This window comes from Syngnathus leptorhynchus, chromosome 16 (genome assembly GCF_054491065.1).
Source record: "Syngnathus leptorhynchus isolate UIUO chromosome 16, UIUO_Slep, whole genome shotgun sequence".
In the NCBI taxonomy this organism is placed as follows: Eukaryota; Metazoa; Chordata; class Actinopteri; order Syngnathiformes; family Syngnathidae; genus Syngnathus; species Syngnathus leptorhynchus.
The window spans coordinates 1,958,395-1,984,157 of NC_141210.1; the positions used below are offsets into that span (position 1 = coordinate 1,958,395).

The 25,763-nt window shown below is 39.6% G+C and overlaps 3 protein-coding genes across 11 annotated transcripts in view; 2 read left to right on the forward strand and 1 right to left on the reverse strand.

The window, feature by feature from the left end:
* Positions 1–417: 417 nt before the first annotated feature.
* On the forward strand, positions 418–4,117 carry mettl22 (methyltransferase 22, Kin17 lysine). Of its 2 annotated transcripts, none has more exons than XM_085934079.1 (12): positions 418–500; positions 680–829; positions 1,117–1,297; positions 1,366–1,511; positions 1,606–1,646; positions 1,846–1,990; positions 2,128–2,199; positions 2,436–2,489; positions 2,754–2,834; positions 3,219–3,321; positions 3,432–3,600; positions 3,685–4,117. In XM_085934079.1, the coding sequence occupies exons 2-12, from the start codon at positions 724–726 to the stop codon at positions 3,787–3,789; spliced, it is 1,203 nt and encodes a 400-aa protein (XP_085790205.1). In that variant the 5' UTR covers positions 418–500; positions 680–723; the 3' UTR covers positions 3,790–4,117. The 2 variants fall into 2 exon arrangements, with proteins under 2 accessions (XP_085790205.1, XP_085790206.1); XM_085934080.1 differs by having other exon boundaries at positions 1,158–1,297.
* A 292-nt stretch (positions 4,118–4,409) lies between these two features.
* Positions 4,410–12,607, forward strand: abat (4-aminobutyrate aminotransferase). 2 transcript variants are annotated; one of them, XM_085934736.1, is made up of 16 exons: positions 4,410–4,669; positions 6,564–6,655; positions 7,118–7,215; positions 7,296–7,325; positions 7,950–8,067; positions 8,656–8,705; positions 8,798–8,878; positions 8,989–9,081; positions 9,260–9,322; positions 9,407–9,470; positions 9,618–9,766; positions 9,901–10,038; positions 10,303–10,470; positions 10,554–10,700; positions 10,791–10,902; positions 11,099–12,607. In XM_085934736.1, the coding sequence occupies exons 2-16, from the start codon at positions 6,586–6,588 to the stop codon at positions 11,218–11,220; spliced, it is 1,503 nt and encodes a 500-aa protein (XP_085790862.1). In that variant the 5' UTR covers positions 4,410–4,669; positions 6,564–6,585; the 3' UTR covers positions 11,221–12,607. The 2 variants fall into 2 exon arrangements, with proteins under 2 accessions (XP_085790862.1, XP_085790863.1); XM_085934737.1 differs by having other exon boundaries at positions 4,428–4,549.
* Positions 12,608–15,896: 3,289 nt separating this feature from the next.
* nfixb (nuclear factor I/Xb) overlaps positions 15,897–25,763 on the reverse strand; it is an 86,283-nt gene continuing 76,416 nt past the window's right edge. For 3 of the 7 annotated variants that reach the window (XM_085933153.1, XM_085933154.1, XM_085933150.1), the window contains 4 exons: positions 25,453–25,628; positions 24,315–24,462; positions 22,661–22,752; positions 15,897–20,324 (listed from right to left, as the gene is read on the reverse strand). In XM_085933153.1, coding sequence (XP_085789279.1) covers positions 20,310–20,324; positions 22,661–22,752; positions 24,315–24,462; positions 25,453–25,628 — 431 coding nt within the window. In that variant the 3' untranslated portion in view covers positions 15,897–20,309. Of the gene's footprint in view, positions 20,325–22,660; positions 22,753–24,314; positions 24,463–24,985; positions 25,022–25,452; positions 25,629–25,763 lie in introns of all 7 variants that reach the window. The other 4 variants (XM_085933151.1, XM_085933149.1, XM_085933155.1 and 1 more) reach the window with 2 other exon arrangements.

A 25,763-nucleotide genomic window follows, 5' to 3' on the forward strand; every position in this document is an offset into this window, starting at 1 on the left:
AGAACTGCACTTCACAATGTAGGTCAAGTATTGTATAAAAATAAGATAATTTCTATGACCTGTGGTGTAATGTATCAATTTGCAACTACAATAATTCACATATAATATTACAAACTTTGCAGTACCTCTTATATTGACCAATACTGTATTTGTAGAGGCTTTTTCCACCCATTCACTTTTATTTGAATGCTACTGCAACAGTACATGAAATAAAACGTAAAGTCGCCATATGCTTCAACAATCAAGCATTTAATACTAATTTTAATTAATGACGGATTTAAGTGATAAAGTATGTTTATTTTATTTCATGGTTTTAAGGTTGTTGATACGGCTTTCAGTGTAAACGGAACATTACTTTGTTTACTCCGGACGAGTTATGACTGTACACTATTTCTCGACAAAACCGAACCTTGCTTTGTTTACTCCGGACGGGTTATGACTGGACACCATACAAATCTGCTGGAAAGGAGGTGTGTCGTCTGCCTTAGCTCACATCCGAGGTCAGCAATGTTGACGTTTTAAATCGTATTTTGCATATTTGTGGTTTGGTAAAACACATTTGAGACAACTTGCATGTCCGTACGTTGAATGTATTTGTATTGCATGCCATTTTTAAAGGAGTTTAGTTTCTGTATTGAAATCCTGCACGCTCACAATCTCCTCATCGATTTCCATGCAGATGATTCAGAAGTTCTACTTTTCTAAGGTTATGATTAAAAAGCCATGAACCAGATCATCTTTCAACATGATAGTGTGCTGTCAGATGTTCACATGTTCCTGCCTAAGGCTCGCCAACGAATGACACGTCTTAACAATGTTGGACAACCTGGTATGTATTAAGCAAATGTATATTTACTTTTTGAATGCAATGCACTGGAATTGCAGGTAGTCAAATTCAACATTCAACAGTTCATCTTGGTTTTTTTTTGTGTTCCTTATGGAAGCACATGGCTGAAATTTGACCCTGTGTCATGTTGATTGACTGTTTTATTTATAGCTCCAACAACTGGAGATTGCACACAAAGTTGATATGCTGATTTATTCTCGATGAATGGCAACAGGTGTACACACGAGATGACTGTTTTTATGAATATATCTTTTCATGTGTTCGTTCAGTTTTCCTCTCCAAATTCAAGTTTTTGTCCAATGCTGAAAAGGAGGAGAGGAATGATGAGAGCACAAGAGAAAACAGTGATACCGAAACACATTCTGCACAAGGAGAAGATGAAGAAGAGGATAGTGAAAGAAATGTAGAACCGGCCTTGGATGAGGATGGAGATCTTGACGTCACACATAGGTAGGGAAGCGCTCCAGATCACTTTCCTTAAGCAGTTCTCATTACAAATGTTTTTTTTATTTCTACAGACCTAGGAATGAATCTACAGGGGATAGCAGCAACAGAGAAGTGGTCTGCCCTGTCATTCTCAGGCAATCGCATAACTCTGCACTGCAAAACCAAGAAAACCAAGATGATGAGGCAGATGAGTGCTTTGACGACATTATACGGCTCGGTATGGATCAAATTATGATGATAGCTGTTTTTTTTTATTTGGTCAAAGTGTAGGACACATTTGAAAAATGTTGTTTGTTTTATGTACATTGCAGAGCATACGATGGCAACACCCTTGGAGGATGTTGGCAAACAGGTTAGTAAAGTTACCGTGACCCCCTCAGGCTCATAGATTTGTGGTATTTTAAAAATCGCTGTATTTTTTTTCAGGAAGCATGTAAAGTGGTTTTAAAAGCAAAAGCAGAAAAAGAAGCAGTTGTTGCCATTATATCTATATTTTTAAATAACTAAGGTGAACATTTGCTGCTTCATTGACTGCGATTGTGTTCCACCAGGTTTGGAGAGGAGCGTTACTTTTGGCCGACTTCATCCTCTCTAAGCCACTCCTGTTCAAAGAGGCAACAGTTGTGGAGTTAGGCGCCGGTGCCGGTTTAACCAGCATCATCATGGCCACTTTAGCCAAACGAGTGTACTGCACAGGTATGGCTTGAGGAAGTTCACTTGTTGCATTACGTTCGAGAGAAGCTGCTCTGCATCCAGTTGAACTGCCTTATTTTGAAGTTCAATATGTCTTTTTAATGGGTGGTATTTTATAACGATTACATTTCGTGTTTCAGATGTCGGAGAGGACCTTTTAAGTATGTGCCGAAGAAACATATCTTTAAATGAACACATGATTGAGCGTGCGGGTGAGTCATTGGCAAAAAAAAAAAAAACTCATCACTTTACAATTTCAACGCAACTCGTAACATCACGCCATTTTCCATTGTGTTTGTCCTTATTAGCGTCTTAAGTGAGCTGCAGTCTATGGCAGCTTCCATTTAAAATTTCAATAACAGCATTTCTGTAAATGTCTGTTTAAGATTTTTTTTCATATACACCATTTGAATAAAAAAATGGATACACTCTTATTTTTCTCCACCAGGTGGTGAAGTGAGAGTGAGACAGTTGGATTGGCTCCAATCTGACCTTTGTACAGGTAATAAAGACAATTGTATATATGAAAAGTACTAGTTGGTCTTGCTATCTGCATTAGTGGCATGAGTTCACTTTTTTACTTTTAAAATGTGTTGTTCTGTGATACTTATTTCAGAATTTTCAGATTTTTTTGGAGGGTGGGTTGTTCTTTGAATGACATCCTCATCCTTAACCTCCTGCTGAGCCTTACCAGTAATTAACAGTAGTAAAAAGTAAAATATGGCTGTACTTTAATTATTTGTTTGTACATGTGTCTCCCCTATAGATCCTGATGTTGAATTTAGCTGGACAGAGGAGGAAGTAGCTGATATACATGACAATACTAGCTTCATTATTGCTGCTGATGGTAGGTAAAGGTAAACTTTAGCACTTGCTTTGTTTTCATGTTAAAACATTAAACCTAGCCTCCCACACGATGTGTTCAAAACTGCTTAATGTGTGACAAAGTTTCAAATGATAAAATTGGGGGGGGGGCGTTTGCATAATCCCAAGGGCCGATAGCGATTAATGTTGGTGAAGAAGTTACTTATTACATGTGCAAGCTGTCACAGCTAGTCACTGTTATGCTGTTGGCTTTGTGAAGTGTACCGTACATAATGTTTCCATGTAAGCCAGATTTTTCTGCTCTAATACTGCACTGCACAAAATTCCACATTTCACCTTGCTATATTTTACTTTTGACCAATTTTACTCACAAATAATAAGCAGAATACTTCTTTTGTGTCACCAGTTTGCTATGACGATGACCTGACAGATGGCCTCTTCCGAACACTGTACCGACTATGCAATAATTTTGCTCACGCCTGCACTGTCTTTATATCTATTGAAAAAAGGTAAAGAAGGACAAATCACTTGGACTTACACATCAATGTTTATTTACCACGGGTTGTTATTTTATAAAACCACCATAGTAATTATGAAGTTGTACTCTGGTGTTCTCAAGGTTCAACTTCACGCTACGAAAGATGGACGTATCCTGCGACGCCTACAACCACTTCAGACATTGCCTTTCCCAGCTCGAGGACCTGGTAGATGGACAATGTAGCTACAAAGTGGAACAGATCCCTTGTACCTTCCCACAGTTTCTTCAGTATGAACGCATTGATCAACTGGTACCACCTGTCTTTCTTTCATTCTGACTCCCCTTTGCTTTGACTTGACGCAACATAGTTTCAAGTTTGTTGAATGGATTTCAGGAGCTGTGGAAGGTGACTGCCAAGAGAGTACCATTGGACGAGGCCCAGTCCAATTCTGAGCAGTGTACATCAAGACCTGCACATTCCCTGCCAAGAACCTCTTAAATCTCAAAGTTTCACGTTCCTTTTGGGTATGTGTTCCTGGGAAACAATTATAATCATGATAACAAGGAGGTTGTTTGAAATGAATTATTCTCCTTTTTTTGCATGCTTTTTTATTTATTTATGGTTTGGAAGTGTTTTTTTTTTTTTTTGCTTACAATTTCTGTAACTAATATTATGACTTCACGACTGAGTTTGCATAGGCTACTGAGAAAATGTGTTCCGACTTGAAGTAAATAATTGTGTTGTTAGAACGGAACTCTACCATAATTCAAGGCTCGAGTGTAAATTGAAGTAATAATAATAATAATAAAAATGGATAGAAACCTTTTCCACCTTTGTTTGTTTTTCTCACCTGTCATTTTACTATTTTATTATTGGAATGTGCAGGTGTACCTAATCCTGAGTCCGGTAGGTTTTCAGTGATATAAAAAAAATATATATATTTTTTTAACGTTTTTCTGTTAAAAAATGGTGCGTCAAGAACACTGAAAGTATTTGCTTTCTCAGAAGAAACAACATACCTTACGTAATTCTTGGCTAGTATAACCGAAAAGTTGTTTTCGAATCTACTGACCACTAGAGGGCCACGATGGATGTAAAAAAGCCAAGTGGGAAAGCAGCCAATCATACGCGGGTCTATTCGGGGACAACTCTACTTGGAGGCAAACGTCTTGTAATACAACCGAACTATTCCTAGTTCTTCAGCTCGACCACCAGAACGGAACCACAAAGACGAGAAGCAAGAAAGCCCCTTTTTCCTGTAAGAGCAGCGGCTGACGAGACTGCGCGCTGCAGTCGAGCCTTCTGCAGCAAACACACACTCACACACTCACACACACACAGGAGACCCTCAACCCGATCCAGTCGTCGGATCCGCGGGGTAAGTATTCGAACCGTGCATGCTCTCATGTCTGCATGCGACACGGTGTCGCTGCAGCTCGTCTTGTGTGTCATGCCTCTGAGTCAAAACTGAGCAGGTGACTACTGCAGAGCGTCCATGTCAGAAGTAGAGCAGATGATGCGCAGTCTGCAGGATAAATCTCGACAACCGAACTGACCGAAATTCGTAACATCACATGTGTGAGCCAGTTAGATCCAGTTGGAACCAGTTTTTATTGAGGCCCATTAGAGGGAAAAAAATAAATAAAATAATGGTAACTCTTGTAAAGAATTTGAAAAGGCATTTATCATCACACACTTTCTATGGCCTAGTTATGATGTCAGTAAACCTTTGGATCGATACGATATTGCACCTGCACTCGAGTACTGTACTGCATGACAAGTTTTACTATTGACTTTCATTTGAAGTATTTTGCATTTCATGATTTATGGAATGAATGCATCTGTTCTGCATTCTAGAAATCATTCCAAAATGGGTTGGTTTTTTTTTTTTGGTGTTCCAGATCACATGCATATTAGATGAGATTCGTACTTTCAGAAAGCTGGTCACACAAAATAAAAAAAAACAACAGTATTTATTTTGGGTTCTCGAATGCTAAGGCATTGGATTGCCTGTATCACATCATAGTTTAACATTGGCACCCTTGCAAAATCATCAAGAGGCAGCAGTCTAGCAGCTCTGCTGTTTGGTAACCCGGCAGCCAGGGTTACACAACAGTCACTTGTCAATGCATTTTCAGGTCATAGGACAGCCTGCTCATTTGATCTGCCCAGGCCAATACAGTCATAAACTACTGTACTCTATCCACTTTATATTGACCTAGATATATTGACCATTTACCTCAAATAAAGTTCGAGATGGATTATTTGACCCCTAATGCAAATTTCAGATTTCATTTGAGTAAAATTGCATTTTGATGCCGACAAGGATTGACAGAGATTTGAAGTCAAGCAGCACAGACACCTCATTTGCTTCTGAAACGGAATATGCGGTCAGACTAGACATGAGATTTAATCAACCGAGATGCGCCAGTTAATTACTGTGGTGTTAGCGCCCGGCGAGTCGTGATTTATTTTTTTTTCTCCAGCAGATCGCCTTGGTCCATGACAAATCTTGTTCTATATTCAACGCAAGAGTGGGCAGTTGGACGTTTGGAGTTAGATAGCTCAACAAAAACTATTTGCTCAAGTTCAAAGTCTAAAGTGTCATTTATAGGGTCAACAGAAACTTTACCCCCGGAACTAAAATCCAAACAAAAGAGCAAATATAATGTATATATCAAACCTTTTGATGTGCTTTTATGACTGTTCTTATTGATTCAGATTGCTTTCTTGTATTTATCTTTAGTGCTTTTATCTTTTGTTTTGAAATGTGTTAAAGAAATCCAATTGATTATGTTCATATTATACCTTTTGTCCTACATGCCACACACCAAAACGTCGCTTCTCCGAAGCATATGAAGATGCAGTCTTGTGTAACACTCTGGAAAACCAGTTTCATCCAGTCCACGAGGTGTTGCCAAGTAACCGGCTGTGTGATGTGTGCGATAATCGGGGTGTCCACTGTGTGAAAGCCAGAGTTTTCCTCCCATTTTCTAACCAGCATGGCATTAGAATTCCGGAAAAGAGAAAGAACGTTTTTATTAGAATTTGGAGCCTTTTTTTTTTTTTTTAAGAGAATCCCAAATGCAATAGGCCCCGCCAAAAAAGGCCACTGTTTTCCTGAGAAAATGCCCTTTTGTGTTCTCGAGGCAGAGCAACATATGTGCTGTCATTCACAGTAACTGAATTTATGATCAGATTGGGTCAATTTGCCGATTGTGAAATTGAATTTGTATATCCGCTCATACTCATCCTTCTTCTCCCAATCTCAGGTGACCTGGTCGGACACCTGTCATGGCATCCTCTGTGATCAGCCGTCAACTTGCGCTGTCCCTTCACAAAAACCTACACCTCAGTGTTTCAGGTAAAACCATTCAACTTATTTCAATAAGTGTATATAAATTTGTCACCGAAGTAAATTGGCATCTCATAATAATCTGAATTTTCAGTTGTCTGATTTTTTTTTTTTTTTTTTTAAAACATAATGTACTCTAATATTGGCCTTCTGTTGCAATTTTAAATATCCAAATAGTTCAGTAACTATTATACAAGTTGGAGCTTCAACGAGCCTCACTCCGGAATAAATTGAAAGTGGTGGACGAGGTTATGTCATCTTTGTAATGTTTGACTAACCAATGTAGAGTCAAGGACAACAAAAGATAAAGTGTGGGACAAACGTTTGTTGTTCCCAAAGCTATTTACCCTTTGAAAGATTTCATTTGGAACAATCTGGAGCAAATGATTCATATATAAACTTTGCATTATCAATGAAAAGAACTCCTCGAAGATATGCAAATATGGGTTTCACATTGTTCTCTGTGTTCAGGATGCCGATATGCAAGCAAAGCGGCCCCAAAGGCCCAATTGGACTTTGAGTATGATGGACCCTCCATGAAAACTGAAGTTCCTGGGCCAAGATCTCATGTAAAGCACACATACGTCACCAAATACATATAGAAATAATGATTTATCTTTAATATAACCGTCACCATTTCTCTCTTTAGGAACTGACCAAACAACTGGGAGAAATTCAGGTAAATTGAGGCGCTAATACTATAAAAATGGCTGACACATTAGAAGTTAAATTGGAATAGTTTGTCTGTTCATGGACAGTGAATATAAAAAGTCTAGTAAAAAAAAAAAAAAGATAAATAATGACATTTTTCCAAGTATAGTCAAGTATGTTTTTTTTTTTGCCTTTCTGTCTTTATTTATTTTATTTTTTTTACATGACAAAAACATGACATTTAAACACTTTTTCTATGTGCGCATGTGTCTGGGTTGAAACGGCATCTTCAATTGTATCTGCCCAGTGAACTAGTTAAATAGAGCCTGTAGCGCTTATGCTGTTGCTGTACCACTTTTCCTTTGTCCTCTTTTCTGAGGTGCATGTATTCTTAAAAAAAAAAAAAAGCAAGCACTCTGCATGGAATTTTAGTGTGACCACAATGCCCGCGGGCTAAATATTAATCGACCACGAAAACACAATGACCCTTAATAATAACTCATTCATGGGAAGTGAGAGGAGACTAATACGACAAGGCATTGCCATCTGGTGTTGGTGTTTTTTTTTTTTTCATCCCTCCTGAGGTATAACGTTGGCATAAATAGTGTTGTATGCTTGTTTTTATAATAAAAATAAAATGTCTTTGCCCCAGAATGTTGGTGCCATCAACTTCTTCTGCAATTATGAAGAGAGCAGGGGGAATTACCTGGTGGATGTGGATGGCAACCGGATGCTGGACGTCTACACTCAGATCTCCTCCATTCCTATTGGTTAGTAACAAAAGATCTCATCACAGTCAATTGTGTGGTTTTGTACTTTGATCATGCAATCAGTCTTTAATCTCGACACCTCATCAGTCGATTGAAACGCCTCGCCTGCTTCTTTCTCAGATGAATGAGACAAGATGAGACTCGGGAGTTTCACTTTGGCATTTCTAATCTTACAGAGAGATGAATACACTAGACATTACTCTAGGCCGTGTCTGCATGTTCGTTTTGTTGTGTATACCTAAAAATAATCAACTCAAAATGACTGAGACAAATGAGTAATTAAAACACGAATGATTTGTGCTGCACAGTTTTGTTGTCCTTTGCTGCCCTCTGCTGGTCAAATGTAGGAAACGACTTTGATTTATGTAAGGGAGCCAATCACTTTATATAAGAATGTAAATTCACTCTATTGTTGTTTCATTTTCATACCTGAGCTTTATTTTTTTTAGTAAATGTTTCATTGTAAGTCATCCCAATATGTATCGTACAAATGTTCATACTTCATATTTATTTTTAAATACTAAATGCAGATTAAGACTTTTGGTTTTAAAAGAATTGTCTAATTGTTTTATTCATGTTATCTCTCAGGATACAACCACCCTGCTCTCCTCAAACTAATGTCCAACCCCAACAATCTGGTAGGCCCCGCCCCCTCACGTTAACTACAATCATGTATTTGTTACCCTGAAATTGTTTTAACGAACACCACTGATTACCTGTCCTATTTCAGAGTACACTGGTGAACAGACCCGCCCTTGGAATCTTGCCGCCTGAGAATTTTCCAGACAAAATCAACGAAAGTCTTCTTTCAGTGAGTTACTTTCAACGCACAAACACGCCCATTAAAATGTGTCTAAAAAAACGTTTTGGTTTATCTAGTTAATTAACAGCACTGCAATGTGTGTTCTTGCCCTTATTCAGGTGGCTCCAAGTGGAATGAGTCGTGTCCAGACTATGGCCTGTGGCTCATGCTCCAATGAAAATGCTTACAAGGCCATGTTTATCTGGTACAGGGTGAGTGAATTCAAAATATGCAAGGACTAAAAAAAATATATATATATATATATATATGTTTTTTCTTCTGTTGTGACTATGAATTTTGGCAACTGCGGTAAGGACAATTAATGTGTTTTATGCTGATGTTCATTTCTGTGAATTGTCCCTATTTTAATTTATTTGGTCCTTGGTGCAGAATAAAGAGCGAGGCCACACCTCACCATCTGCTGAAGACCTGACCTCCTGCATGATAAACCAGGTAGAAACCAAGAAAAACACTCCACATTAGATTATATTCTGTATTGGGTCTGGCTCCAAATCTTTGCATCCAACTTTTTCTCAGGGTCCAGGTTGTCCAGATTTGAGTATTTTATCTTTCATTGGTGGCTTCCATGGTAGAACAATGGGTAAGTGTCAAACCTAAGCTTCACAGTGCTTCAAATATTCCATTTTTGTCTGCCTAGCTCCTCAAAGCAAGATGTATTGATGCTACTACTTTTGAGACTTACTCAATTCTAATCACAATCATATTGGGTTTTTTTTGTCTCGCCAAGGTTGCTTGTCAACGACGCACTCCAAAGCAATACATAAATTGGACGTGCCCGCTTTTGATTGGCCGATCGCCCCATTCCCCAAACTGCAATATCCATTGGAGGAGTTCAGCAGAGAAAACGCTCAGGAGGAGGCTCGCTGTTTGGAGGAGGTAGGCTGTCATGCTTTGTGTGTGTGTGTGTGTGTACTGATGATGATAAACTATTCCTAAACCTAATGATAAGAACAAACAAATCACCTGTTCATACTTGGCTTTTATAATTTGCCTACATTTGGTGTCTTCAGGTGGAGGACCTGATTGTCAAGTGGAGACAGAAGGGAAAGCCTGTTGCCGGGATTGTCATTGAACCCATTCAAGCCGAGGGAGGAGATAATCACGCCACTGCGGATTTTTTCAGGAGCCTCCGCAAAATCGCAAGCAAGGTAACATGCATCTTTTAAATATACAAGTAGGTCACACCACAGCATCATTTTCACGATGTCAGTCCGTACTGGTTATTTTTGTGTGTGTGTGTATGTCAAAGTTTTTTTTAATGGGTACAACCAATGTTTCACATTGCATTATAATGAGTCCATTTTGCGGTTCTCCTTTTATCATTCGAGCTAACAAGCAATCTAACTCGATGAGATTTGTTGCTGTCTATTGATGCAGAAAAAAAAAAAGGATGTACTCTTTTCTCCATTCAGCATGGCTGTGCTTTCCACGTGGATGAGGTTCAAACTGGAGGAGGGTGCACAGGAAAGTTCTGGGCCCACGAGCATTGGGGTATGGACAACCCCGCTGATATTGTGTCATTCAGCAAGAAGCTTCTGACTGGAGGTTACTACTACAGAGATGAATTTGAAGCTGATAAGGTTTGGAAACAATTGTGTCTCATGATCATTTCTTTCTCTCTGCAGTGTTTATTTTCATTTGTTTCTTGCTTGCCTGGTTTCAGGGCTACCGCATCTTCAACACATGGATGGGTGACCCTTCAAAGAACTTGTTGCTGTCCGAGGTCCTCAGTGTCATTCGCAGAGAAAACCTCCTGGTGGAGGTGACTCGTTCAGGAAAAGCCTTGATGACTGGCCTGAATGAGTTACAGGTCTGTGTAGCTTATTTTTCCAATGCATAGCTGTTGCTCACGAGCTCTCTTGCTCGGAGAGAGTGTGACCTAGATGCCTCTGCTCCTCAGGCTCAGTACCCTGGCATCCTGAGTCGAGCTCGAGGGCAAGGAACCTTCTGTGCCATCGATGTCTGCGATGATGCAACACGCAACGACATCCTCGTGAAGGCCCGGAATAAGGGTATGCAATGTGTCGTGCATCATTTATGTCATTCTTGAACGTGATGAACACAAAAGGGCAATGCCAAGTATATCAACTTTTATTTATTTTTTTTCCCTCTTTGATCAATTTTTTTAAATCTATTTGAGCTTTCCTGGACATCCTGCAACCATGAAACCATTTGGATACTGACGTGATTACTGTGTTTTATCAATAGGTATCTTCCTGGGAGGCTGCGGAGATCGATCAATCCGTTTCCGTCCAGCATTGGTCTTCAAAGAGTACCACGTACACATGTTCCTTAATCTCTTCAACGACGTACTGGCCCAGATTAAATGAAAAACAAAACAACATTCCAAGACAGAATGCAGAATAGAAAGGGGTGGGGGGGGCAGCACCCCCTTCCCGTCCATGACAAGATAAGAACAAAGCATACTATTGAAAAAGATCAAGGTCAGTCGAGTTTACCCAAGCCACAACAATGATAGCAATGTCTCCGTACATGTGATGCCATCAAGCCGTCAATCAATTCAGTATTTCCAATCATTGTCATGAGTCTATAAATGTGTGGGAATGACAGCAAAATGAATTTGGATGGATGGAGGCTGGCAGGGCAGTGGGTGAAGTGAAAAGGAAAAAGTCCATCACCATTCGTTACCAGCAGCACTCTTCATCAACCGACTCTTCTCAACCACTGGATGCTTCGGTATTCAAGTCAGCAAATGTGATGGAATCCAATATGAAAATGCAGGAAGATATTTTGTCAAGTCAGCACAGGGCGTGCTGCTGAGTGCGCTTTGAAAAAGGCCTTTGGAGACCCTTGACAAACATACACTGTAACACTGTCGTATTTTGATACACCGCTATTCAGTGTTCGTGATGAGTACAATGCCACCCCTGCATGTCAAGTGTCCCATTTAAAATGTCCTTGTGATGATTCTGCCTGTCATTTTGCTATTTCTAGGAATGACTCTGCTTGAAATGTAGCCCAAACATTTGCCAACCTTAAATTGACCATGAAAATGTGTCAGAATATTTAGTGCCTGCATGATATTTGGTTTTATTTTTTTTTCCAATATTACGTTTTATACTCATGCAATAATTGCAGCCATTCATGAAAGCCCTTTCACCTCTGAGCAGACTGCAATCTTTTCCATCAACCTTGAAAGATAATAATGCTCTTTTATATTCATGCTTTTGCGCAAAAAAATTCTACCAGTGCAAAATGAAATCAATTGGACTAAAGTTAATGAACTTAAGTAGGTCATTCATGGAAAGTTGGTGATTTTGACAAAGATGTAGCACATAATATCTAACAGCTTTACAGCACATACATTCATGTTTGTGTCATTTCAAAAGATGCACGAGTAATTATGTTGAAAAATTGAACATCTTTGTGAATGTTTCATGCAATCTTTTGAACTAGTGTCAGAAATGTGTATCCAGTAAGATACCATCTGTCTTGTATGAATTACCTTAACATAGTGTGTCTCTGGAAAAGCTGTTTGGTTGGGGAACACCATAGTAATAATACTGCTCCACTCCTCGTGATCAGTCAGAGGGGAGGATGTTGCAGAGCAATTTCTTTAATTAAGCATTTTTTGCACTCATGATCTGATCTAGATGATTATTGATGTAATTATTTTAGATGGCTATAACTGTTGTCTTTAATATATATACACTGTCAATGTACTGTGACAAATAAATGACAGTTTGACAAACTGAACTGGCGTGTCTATGGTAAACAAGAAAGATCAAGCTTGCCAAGGTTCATATTTTGACTTGTCACTGACAGCTGATATTGAGTTTCAAACTTTTCACTTTCACTTAAGCTTATTCCCTAATGAAGTGGCCTGTAATTAGGTGCACCTGTGTCTGAGTGACGTCACAGATCAACCAGCCAATCAGAAAGTGGGGGGTTGTTTGGGTGTGGCACTTTTCACTTTCATTTAAACTTTGACCATGATTTTTCCCTAATGAAGTGGCCTGTTATTAGGTACACCTGAAAATGGCGGTGTACCTAATGAAGTGTCCGAGTGACGTCACAGATCCAACAGCCAATCAGAAAGTGGGGGTGAGGGCGGGTGTGGCACTTTTCACTTTCACTTAAACTTTTTCCCTAATGAAGTGATTAGGTACACCTGTGTCCATGTGACGTCACAGATCAACCAGCCAATCAGAAAGTGGGGGGTTGTTTGGGTGTGGCACTTTTCACTTTCATTTAAACTTTGACCATGATTTTTCCCTAATGAAGTGGCCTGTTATTAGGTACACCTGAAAATGGCGGTGTACCTAATGGTGTCCGAGTGACGTCACAGATCCAACAGCCAATCAGAAAGTGGGGGTGAGGGCGGGTGTGGCACTTTTCACTTTCACTTAAACTTTTTCCCTAATGAAGTGATTAGGTACACCTGTGTCCATGTGACGTCACAGATCAACCAGCCAATCAGAAAGTGGGGGGTTGTTTGGGTGTGGCACTTTTCACTTTCATTTAAGCTTTGACCATGATTTTTCCCTAATGAAGTGGCCTGTGATTAGGTACACCTGAAAATGGCGGTGTACCTAATGGAGTGTCCGAGTGACGTCACAGATCCAACAGCCAATCAGAAAGTGGGGGTGAGGGCGGGTGTGGCACTTTTCACTTTCACTTAAACTTTTTCCCTAATGAAGTGATTAGGTACACCTGTGTCCATGTGACGTCACAGATCAACCAGCCAATCAGAAAGTGGGGGGTTGTTTGGGTGTGGCACTTTTCACTTTCATGTAAGCTTTGACCATGATTTTTCCCTAATGAAGTGGCCTGTGATTAGGTACACCTGAAAATGGCGGTGTACCTAATGGAGTGTCCGAGTGACGTCACAGATACAACAGCCAATCAGAAAGTGGGGGTGAGGGCGGGTGTGGCACTTTTCACTTTCACTTAAACTTTTTCCCTAATGAAGTGATTAGGTACACCTGTGTCCATGTGACGTCACAGATCAACCAGCCAATCAGAAAGTGGGGGGTTGTTTGGGTGTGGCACTTTTCACTTTCATTTAAGCTTTGACCATGATTTTTCCCTAATGAAGTGGCCTGTGATTAGGTACACCTGAAAATGGCGGTGTACCTAATAGTGTCCGAATGACGTCATAGACCCAACAGCCAATCAGAAAGTGGGGGTGAGGGCGGGTGTGGCACTTTTCGCTTTCACTTAAGCTTTTTCCCTAATGAAGTGGCCTGTTATTAGGTACACCTGAAAATGGCGGTCCAACTGTCGTCACACATCAAATAACCAATCAGGAGGCGAAACGCCCATGCTAAGATGGCTGTACATTATAATATTGGTCAGGAGTACAGGAGAGGCGGCGTTCGAGTCACGCATCGCGCAACTTTTTTCAAATTATATAGACTAATGCGCAAGACTCGAACTCGGTTCTCCAGAATGCAAGGCGAAGAGTCCCGTTCTGTAAAACATTTATATATTACACGAAGACGTGTGAGATTTGAACTCGGTTCTCCTGCACTCAAGGCAAAAACTTTAACCACAAGACCATTGACAAGTAACTAACTGGGCATATATTGAGATTTATAATGTTGTATTTTTTTTTTCTTTCAACTTGGAAGATCTCAATATACAGAAAATCAGATTTCAAACTAGACTTGAGTCCCCCTTTGTGTTTATGCTACATACTAACATAAGCATAAAAACAAACACCAACACTAAAATCAAACACAAAGACAATGTACAGTTAAGAACATCCTTTTATTCAATCAAGTGTTGCTCTTTTCAAACTGTTTTTTTTATTTTTTTATTATTATGGAAAAGAAACTTTAACACATGCATTTCACCAGGGGCTCTTGGAAGTGTGTCTTAGGATGGGATACTGTTTTGCAGGGTGGAGGAGAAGAAGCACTCTGGGTGGTTTAGGTGATGGGTGTCTCTAACCCCCCCCTGACCTGTGCAACCTGTCCCTCTCCAATATGGCTTCTCAACTGTGGTGCTTGATAATACTGCTGCTGCTGGTACGTTTTCAAGGTGCTATTTGTTATTCTTGCCGAAGTCTGTACACACCACTTTGGTCTCTCGGTTTGCAACACACTGCTAATTTAGAGACTCCATATTGTGAGGCAGTGTGTGAGATTTTTATTTCCCTCTTTTTTTTCTTTTTTTTTTTTTTGGATTGTGCTTAAAATGAGCCTTTAAGCCTCAACACCATGGAACCGGTTTTCTTATAAGGTGCTAACAAAATGATTTCTATGATTTTTTTTTTTGTTTTAAAGTGGATTACATTCAACCACTTGGTGCAAAATTGAGTGCAGCATTTTAGTGCTGCTAAGGATATACAGTTGCAATGAAAAATCATTATAATAAAAAAAATCAATAAGTCCAAATGTGATTATAAAAAAAAATAAATAGACACAAACACGGATTACAAATTAATCTGCCTTTACTAGCAGTTCTACAGCACATCTCCCTCATTCAAACCCAAATATGATTGCTTGCTACTTCTGTACCCCCCCCCCCCTCTCCCCCGACCCATGACAGCCCCCCCTCCATCCTCAACACAGCCCAGAGCCCACCGGTGTAACTTGTTCACTTACGTTAGCGGTTGAATGGAGAAGCTGAAGAAGATGGGTATGGTAATACAATGTGAAGCATACAGACAAGAATAACATGTGAGCTAACTGCATTCTGCTCAGACAAAAAAAAAAAAAATAACAAACAAAAATAAAATAAAATCTGGTGTATTTTTTTTTTTTTTTTTTAAACCCCACCATTCGGAGAAAGGGGAAAAAAGAAAAAAAAGGATGAGGGGCAGCTACAGACTACTCCAGTGTCCAAGATAGACAGAAGACAAGATACAGAGGAAAGAGAAGCTCTTTTTTTTTTTTGTCTGTTTTTCTGCATTTTTTTTGCTTTTTTTTTTAATTATTCAACAATAAAAACAGGAACTAAATCACACCAATTTCCTTTAGTACAATGTATACTGCTTTAAAAAGGAGAAGAAGAGAAACAAGTGGATATAGGAGGATGAAGGAGGGGACTTTTTTTTTTTTTTTTTCCTTTCGAGATGGGATCTCAGGAGTATACAAGATGGAATCTGTGAACAAAAGGCACTTTTTTTTTTTTAGGGACAACCTTTAAGATGCTCTGAGTCTAGAACACTACTTCACCAAACAAATATTTATAGTCATTTACAAGTGGGTGATGGGAGGGAAAGGGGGCGGGGTTCACTTGAATGGGTGACAGCACCACTCGGAGCAAATGCAAATTTCCGACGGAATTTTTACACCAAAAAAAACAACACAATAAAAACATACTAACTCTTGCCAGACAAGAAAACAAATCATCATTCATGGTCTTTTTGTGCATCTCCCAAATGGGGAAGAGCTTGTCTTTGTCCCATATTAGGATATTGGATATGAGATGATACAATCCATATGGTGTCAAAAGTTCATAAGGGGGAAAAATGCCTTTTGTTACATTTTTTTTTTCTTTCAAAAACAATACACCCCCCCCACCCGTGAATACAAAAAGACAAATAGAATAATGCATGTTTCCGAAAATGTGTTTTGGTGAGAATTTTGTAATCTTATTCATGGAAGCCGAAAGTAGATTTACGGTACTTTAGTCTAGAAAGCACAAAGTCGTATTAGGGCCACATCAAAAAGAAATAAAAAATGATGAGGTAAATGTGGTAATTGCATGAGAATATAACTTTACTTTTATTACAACAAAGTTTCAATCAGAAAAATGTTATTGTATGGAATAAAATTGTAATGTTAATGGTCATAATATTCAAATATTTGAGTCATAAAAGTGGAAAATGTTTGCAATTATAAACCTTATCATTTTTCAGGGGTTATTAACATATTTCTTTGAATTGAGCTTTCTAGTATTTTCTTTTCTTTTCTGCATGGCTTTAATACTCTTTGTGAGAAAGCACCACTTTTAATTGCAATATGTACCTAATGTTTGCAAAATTGTTCCTTCAGCCCTCCCACATGTTGAAAACAAAATGATTACAAATGAAGTTTTTCTTTTTTAAAAAAAAAAAGACCACAAACAAGAAAATTATAAAAACAATTCCCCCCTTACTTACAAAGAGTTGGATTTTTTTTTTTTTTTTCCTCTCCACTCTGATATTTAGAGTCCCAGAGCATATGGACTTGAAACACAAAGAACAAGTGAAAAACAGAAAGAAAAGAGAGATTTTTTTTCTCTCTCTTTTTGCAACACCCTCAAACAATCGCAAACAAACACACAAATCCTCTACCAAGGCATTGCACATGGCTCAATCAACACACATCATTGAGTTTCAACAACAATGCTTCCCATCAAAACAAGAATGAAAACATCAAAACATAAGCTGATCCTTTGTGTTTTTTTTAACTCATCTACATCATCTGATTGTTTTTTTTGTTGTTTTTTTTATATTATTATCGTGTTTGCCATGGATTTTCTCGCCTATCCTGCCATTTTGTGCAATTGAGAGGCTGCTACTTAGCTCCAATCAGCCATTACTGAGATGCAACCTATGACTGCCATGCTTCAAAAAATAACTAGACTGCCACTGAGCTTATATTGCAAATAAAAACAAAAGTATATATCTATAAATATATATGTGTATTATATATAAAGATGCTTGCGATTATCTAGTGAACTGTTCTTTCCCCTCTCTTGACATAGATTTTTTTTTTCCTCCACCATTCACTATAGCTTATATATGAAAAAAGAACCTGAATTCATGTTTGACAAATTGCATAATGGGAATACAGAGGCACTTCCTTTAGATTAGAAAAGAAATGACAGAAGCCACCGTGAAGTCATCAGAACTCGTTCTCTATGAGATGGTTGGCCAACTATCTCGCTTCCCTGCAGTGAGGAACATGGCCAGGCAGTCCAGTTATTTTGTGAGGTCGGGTGGGTGCTTTCAATGGAACCTTTTTCGGACGTCCATCGGAGATTAAACGAACCATTGGGAATATAATGACGTTCATTAATATATGTGTGTGTATATATATATATAAAAAAAAAAAAGATTACAAGCATAAAGGCCTTGCCCGATTGTCCACATTTAAGACTTCCCTCTTTGAGTTGAGTTGGGCAGGTTATGTGTGTTTGTTAGCATTTAAGACGCATGTGAACGCTGCTTTTTAATTAGTGATAGAAAAGTTTGGCTGGCGTGATTGCTTTAGTGCATTTTTTGATCAATAAGGGCTTATCAATTCACAATATACAAGGGCTGATATTACTTGAGACACCTCCCTAAACTAAAGACAAATTTTGCGCATCCCATTTTTTTTTCTTTTTTTTTTTTTTTAAATCAGCTTAAAAATAAAAAATAAAAAGTGGGCACATGGCGACTAAAAACAGAACGATATGTCACATATTTATTTTGCTCCGCAGTGTGGTTCCCTCCGCTCTTGGAGCAGCGGCCCGTCTGGGAGTGTAAACAACAGGTAAACGATTTTCGGGAGACAGAAAAAGAGCAACATTCCCATTTTCAGCAACCTTTCCCTTCTCTTCCGTTTCTTTTACTCCAACACTTATGAGAGTGTCATCATCACCACCACCAGCCAAACATGTTCCAAATAGTACAAGTTAAAGTTTTGGTGGCACTTTTGTTGACCTCAGCAAATGGGTTTCTGTTTTTTTTTGTTTTTTTTTGATTGTCACAATTTTCTATGTTGCTGCCATTATGTTTTCAGGGTTCATACACTTTTTGGGGGGGTTATAAAGAGTTTTTACACATTCTGTAAATTCAATTGCCCCAAATTTTTTTTAAAAAATGCTGTAAACTAATTGGAATTTTGTAAATAGGGGATGAGCATAAGGTATTACGTGATCAATCCAAAATATTGTATCCAGTTTTGCATTTACAAATTTTGATTTAAACATCTTTTTAATGATATTTGAACTTATGCCTAATGTTAGAGTAAAAAAAATAAAAGTTTTTGTATGAACCCTGTCCATTTGTGTGGCACTGCATTTGTGTGGATGGGGGGGGGGAGTCAATTTTTGCATGGGACATATAATACTGCACTGCAAATCTGGAAAGCAACAATTGGCCCGGTGACAAAATCCGTGTCTGTGCCTCTGACATTCTACAAAACAATTCTGTTGTTTTTTTTGTGTGTGTGTTCAATTTCCCTGCCGGTAACATGGCAGTTTGCCATCTTCACACTTGATGTTTGAATGGATTCCACAAACGTGATTAGGTTGAAGCTACACAGGTGCTAGTCGTAGGCTCTCGGCCAGGATGATAGTTTTCTTTGCTCCGAAATTCTGCTGAGCTCAATGGGTTGTTGACCATATTAACATAAATAGCGTCAATATTTTTGTGAAACTTTTGGAAAGAAAGCAAATAGTCTCCCAAATATGCTTTGTTTTCAAAATGTGACCATGGGCTAACCAGTAGGCTTAAACTAGATGTCCTAATGTGTTTCGTTATAAGGTGCTGTCATTCAAATACAAAACAATTACAAAATAGTACAAATCCAAAAGGAATTCAAATAAAAAGACCATGCACGAGATACCAAAAGTAATCACCTACATTACAAGAGGGCAAAAGGGAGCGGAACCAATAGTTGCTATCTATATTGGTGCGCACTGATTTGACAGTGTTGGTTTGGATTACTAATCAATTAGGTAGTGACAGTTCATTGGGCATCACACCTCCGAGAAATACCACATGATTTGTTTTTCAATGTATACAAATATTGTGGTGCACATTTTTTTTTTTTTTTCTGATTGGACTTTCTGTTTGTGTGGGCAGATGTGAGAAACACAGAGTAACAATGTGTCGGCTTCTCGTGCCTTGATTTTTTTTTTTTTTTCTCTTGACAATAAAACTCGGAATAGGCCAGTTGTAGGTAAATAGTGCACATCGATAGGATTCATGTTAATTGATTTAGCTTGTCAGGTGCAAAACCTTCAAGCTATGTTTTGGCATAGTGTCTTTTTAGTTAGTAGGAGGGCGGAAGGGAGATTTGATAGAGTCACACTGGTCGTTGCGAGAGAGACACAATTTGCGGTGGAGTATGAAATGCAGCTTTTACTAGAAACATCATTGGGTATTTCACGCTGGGTTTTGTTTAAATGGTTGATGTATCCTTGCAAATAAGTGGACGCCACTCTCATGTTCAGAATCGTCCCGCACGGCTGCAATGTTGTGCTGATTCCTTTCTTTTCAGGAGACATGCCCTGCTGGGCTACTTTTGCCACCTTACCCTTCACTGTCCTGCCGTCCTCTTGTCCATCTCGTCATCTTTGCCCCTTACGGGCCCAGAGTTCCTCGAATTCCTGATGAATTTTCCTGCGGTGCTTCGTTGTTTTTTTTTGTGTGTGTGAGATACGATGTAATGGCCAATCGCTGTGTTGATTGTAGGATAATTATCTATTTCTGATTGTGAAGAAAGAATTGCTGCTTTTCACACAGATCTTGTCAGAGGAACCAAGACTGAAAAAGAGAGGAAAAAAAGGAAAGCGATAAACATTTATTAGAGTTATGAAACGTGTTCAAATAATTAAAAAAAATCAGAGGATAAAAAAATACATCCATAATTTAAACCAAAATATAATTAGTTACTAAAATAAGGTAAATTAAAAATAATAATAATAATAATAATAATGAAAACAAAACTTTCCATTTGGCTGTGTTACAAGACAAACCTAACTAGTTCAAATATTCCACAAGTTGTGGGTATTTTGAAATGTAAAATAATGCTTCACGGTGGCAAATCAGTCAGTAGAAGTCATCCTCTGGGAACCATGAACATCTGTACTGAGTTTCACAGCTCACCCAAAGTGAAAACAAATAATCTCAACTGTCCCCTGGAGGAGGGCTTATTGCAGTCTGGGTCATCAATCTCTCCCAACTTTAAGACGAACAAAAATAATTAAAGCACGCTTTAACGAGATTTTCCCAAAGGTGTTGTGTATCTTTTTAAGTACTTAGGATGTATTTTCAACCGTGGAATCCTGCTGCTATAAAATTAGGTAGGCTGTCCTGGGGATAATTATTAGCTGCTGTATTGCAGCAATTACAACTTTTCAGCACGGATTTCAATTGTGTCAAAGCTTTGATGATATAGTCACTGTTTTAAAATGTGATTCGGAGAATGGTTGAAATTGTGTCCTTGGCTCTATTTTGGTACTGGATAGCGTTCCGATGCACTATTAACGTCCCGTCCCGCCTGTGGTTGACCCAGAGACTGGCATAAAGCCACAGTTTGAATTCTGTCTTCATCTTTTAATGTTGCCATATTATGTTTTGGATTTGATGAAAATATCGTCACCACTACTTCTTCCTCATGTTAGCCTTTTTGGTGCAAAGGATTATCATGAATTGAATGATTGTCAACAGACGTCTATTTTCGCTTTGTTTTGAAATTGGTGTCTGAATAGCTCGTGATGGTTAAACAGTATGTAGCAACATTCTGAAAATGGAGACGCTTTTGATCCCCCCCAGGGAAGAAGCTACAAGGCTATGCTCCAGTTCTAATTTGGGTTCTGGAGGCCGACTCGGTGCATAGTTTCCTTAAGACCTCGTTCACTGTTTGTGTTGACTATGGCTTGCTGAGACCTGTCTGTTATGCTCTTTAAATTTGGATTTTCCAGAGGAGACCCCCATGATGCCTCAAATTCAGCCTGGACAATGGAATGAATCTGTAACCACAGGGCTTCCTGTGCTCGAAGGATCCGACTCCCGCTAAGAACAGAATTTTGGACCATCGTGCAATTTTTCTTACCCATTTCTAGGGCTATTTCTTTTCTCTAAATAAGTGTAAAATTCAAATCTGCTGTTGGCGAATGTTATTGTGTTTTTCTAATTTCCTTGTAACAAAGAGGGTATCACCAATGCCAACAACCTCCCCGTAAATCTGGAACAGCAGCAGACAGTTGACAGACCTCCTTTCTTTTCCATCTGCCTTCCTTTTATGCTGGTTTAGAGACCCCACCTCAAATTCGAGATCAGCTGGCAATGACATTATGTGTAATTGCCAGGGCATCTATTATCAGTCATTCTTTAGCCACTCGCCATTTTCTGCCACTAGAGGGCACTTGGAACCCAATGATCAGGAGTATATGGTTTTGTTTCTTTTTTTTTTCAATTCAAGTATATGCCATGTCCTTGAGATTCCTTATGGAAATGGACTGTAATTATAAGCAAGACTCCTAAAACAATATGGGGTTTGTTTTTGAAGCACCTTCTTTGTCCTTGTGTTGTTGTGAAAAACCAATTATGCAAAAAGCAGTCAGTGATTATAAAACATGGGTAAACCAAAATTGGAGATAATGGAGAAGGTGATGCATTAGTTGAAATAGAAAAGACAATAGGGACAATTGGGGAAGTATGTTCTGTTTTGCAAACCTTGACAAAAACAAAACCAATGTCTGGGAGGAAGGGGGTGGGGGGGGATATGTCTGCTTAAAAAAAAAAATCTCTCATTGTGTGTGCAAAGAATTAAAAACAGTTAAGGTATGTCTTTCAAGAAGAGAAAATAAATCAAAGTTTCGGAATGCAGTGGATGAAAGGAGGCAATAAAAATAAAAGTGTACTGACGACTGGAACCGGTAAAGTCAAAGTATGGAGGGCAGAGAAACAACAGTAGAGGAGATTCAGATGGTTTCCATGTGTTGAATAGCATAGCTGAGCTTGGCTCCAGGCAGGTGTGCTTAGATACCAATGACAAAAGTACTGCTGGTAATGGAGACAGGTCCAAGAGGTAAAAAAAAATGGGGCAAGTAGATAATTGCCCCTGAAAACAAGTTACATCACATTATAAATCCCACCTGTGTCTGCTGCGGGATGTTCAGAAAGTTGTTGTCCCGTGATCCGATGCCGACAAACCTGTTGGGAGCTGTGGCGCCTGGCGTGGAGTATGCTACCGAAACAGAAGAGGACAAAAAGACGTAAGTGCACACAAAGATAGATGTTGAGTAAAGGCAAAAAAAAAAAAGGCATGCCTGGGATTATGTAATCCATCCAGCATCATGCCTTTAAAAATATCCGTGAGCACAAATATCGTATAACAACAAAGGCTCGTTCTTCTTTCCGTGTACAACGTTGTGTCTGTTAGCAAAAGTAGTCCTTGACTGAACTGGAGACTAAGCTTTAAAAGTTATCAATGCTACTCTTGCCTAATGACTGGCTATGTGGTTGCTCATAATTTCTGGGGTAATCTTTGTTGTTTTCCTTTTATAGAACTGAGCACCATTGACCTATTTTTTTTTTTTTGGACGAGGTTGCCAGACATTTGGGAAGACATCCCTAAAGCTTAATAATAGTTTCTTTTATCCATTCCAAACATGAATGCAGGGTTAGGGTAGGGGCAGTGTTATTTTGGTGCACCCAGCTGTATAAATGGAGGGAAGCTCACGCATAACCTATGGTTGGAGATTTTCTTGGAAGAATTCAGTGGTGCTCCATTCACATTGTCACACAGGCAGCAAAACACATATTGGTTGGTGGTCCCAAGGGGTCAGCAGAGTGAGCTTCACAGTATCAGCAATGGCATCCTCGTTGACGTCTATGATACGATGCGCTTCGAGTTTAGTCGAGACCCTGGTGGCTTACGTGTTGTTCCTCACCGACCATTTTCTTCTCCGTTGAAAGAAACTTAACGAGCGCCAATCTATGAGTCTATCGCTAAACCGAATAAGTACATGAATACGACAGAGAGAGACAGAAGGAGAAGTCTGAGGTTAAGTGTCGTTAAATGGCATGGACACAGTATATTTACGGTATATTGGGATAACATACAAACGACATAAAGGACTCTCAGACACTGAATGTGGTCAAGACAAATGCTACGTTTGGAAAAAACTACTCCGTTAAAAAGGTGCTCCATCCAGTGCCCCTCCAGTCAAAGGTGAGGAAGATAATATGGTGAGAATCACTCCTTAAATTCCAGACGCACAAAATCTTCTATTCAGGTACGACCTAGAATTACTGAATTATTCGACCGATACCAACCTAGACAAAATCATAACTACTCTAAATCTCTGCCTTGCTCCTACTAAAATCAAACACTGATCTCTCTGATTTGAGGTTTCCCCTTGTTGCTGATGGGTCAAGCAGGTAAAGATCCATATCAGGGCATGAGGCGAGGCTCAATATGTCGAGTAACTCAAACTGTCGGGACTGGGTACGGAGCCCTGATGCACACCACAAAGGTCATTGGGACATTTATCAGCTTCCTCTTGAACTTTTGGAGACTTTGGATGTACCTCTATGCTCTCCAAAGTTATTTGGCCTCGCTTCCAAAGGTAAAGGGATATGAGTTGCTGGTTAGACATGACAACGGTGGCACGGCGTTGGAGGAAGAACAATGGGGATGGGCGTGGGGTTGTTCCCTAAAAGGGGGCTGTTTGTGTCGAATTCTTTCTCGAGTTTTTTTTTTACTTGGATTTTGGTTTTCAAAATGGACTTTGTGGGGTCACTTACACGGAGATGCGGGCGATGAGAGTCCGCCGTCAGGGGGCGTGCTGTTGGGTTTAGAGTCGGGCATAGGGAGGGGCACTGGGCGGGCCACTGGGGGAGGTGGAGGCAGCAAGAAGGAGCCTGGCATTTTGCTCTGGCCGCTCCCGTTTGGCTGCAGACAACACAAATAGGGTCAGGAGGGCGACATGCGACAATCCGCAAACACGGGATGGAAAAAATAACGGACGCAGCTCGGGATGCCAGGTCCCCCCCAAAAAATATCCATGACGGAGGTGGGGTGGGGGGGGAAGGGGGGTAGAGGCAGGCGATGGTGGAAGAAGGAAGAGGAAGGTGGTGGATAACAACAACCAAAGGGATGACGTATGTGGACGGCATCTTTTATGGAGGTGTGAAAAAATAATAGTCACCACAGGGTTTGATAGGAGTGGGAGCTGGAGCCTAACGTGAGAGGTTCCACAAGGGGTGGTCCATGGTGGGTGGAGGAGGTAAGTGAGCAAATTATTGACGGCCATTCATTCACCCAGAAGATGGTGAGAAATCAAAACCATGAGAAAATACTCCTACACAAGTACAGCACCATCCACGATACCAGTACCAAAGAACCAAAGTCCAACTAAAACCACAGCAAGTGATGGAAACAGAAATAAAACACAGGACTGATATGCTTGACTAACGTGTCGTGACTGTCGGTGTGCTGATGGCTGCAAAATCTGCGTGAATGGGTGGAGCCAAAGAAAAAAATCAGGATAGGGAATGCCTTTGTTGAAATCACCAAACAGCAAAATGAATACAGTATGACCATTTGACCCTTGACCTTATCAACAAGGCATGCTTTGGAGGGTTTTAAGTTATTCAGTATAATTCGATTCAAAGCGATATCAAAAAACATAATCGTTCCAGTCTGTTTTTTTAATTAGAATTGATTGGTAACCCACCAAATCATATGATTAACAGTCATCTGTCTACGATCAATAAAAAAAAAAAAATCCCCAATTAAAACACGATGACATAATTAAGCCACATGACACAAACTTTCCCCTTCTCTTAAGAAAATTTCCAGGTCATTAAAATAAACTGGGGGCCATGTGGCATTTACTTGTTCTTCATCAACGACAAAATGATAACAGGCGGTGAACCTTACCTGTCCGCCGGCCTGCCCTGGGCCATCAGCGCAGACAAACTGCACAAACTCCTTCAAAGGATCCTGCCCAGGGTGGTGGTGGTAGCGGATGGTCGGGTGGGTGAAGTAAGGGCTCGACTGCTGGATGATGGAAGGAGATGGGAAGTGCAGAGCTGAGGCAGAAGCACGAGGACTACCTGCGGACGGAAATGTGAATTACGCGACTGCGTGCACCACCCGTGCTCATTTTTACACATTGGATGATGTGAATAATGCTTGCACAATGATCACATCACAACAGGAATCATTAAAGTTTAAGTGCAAATCTAAAA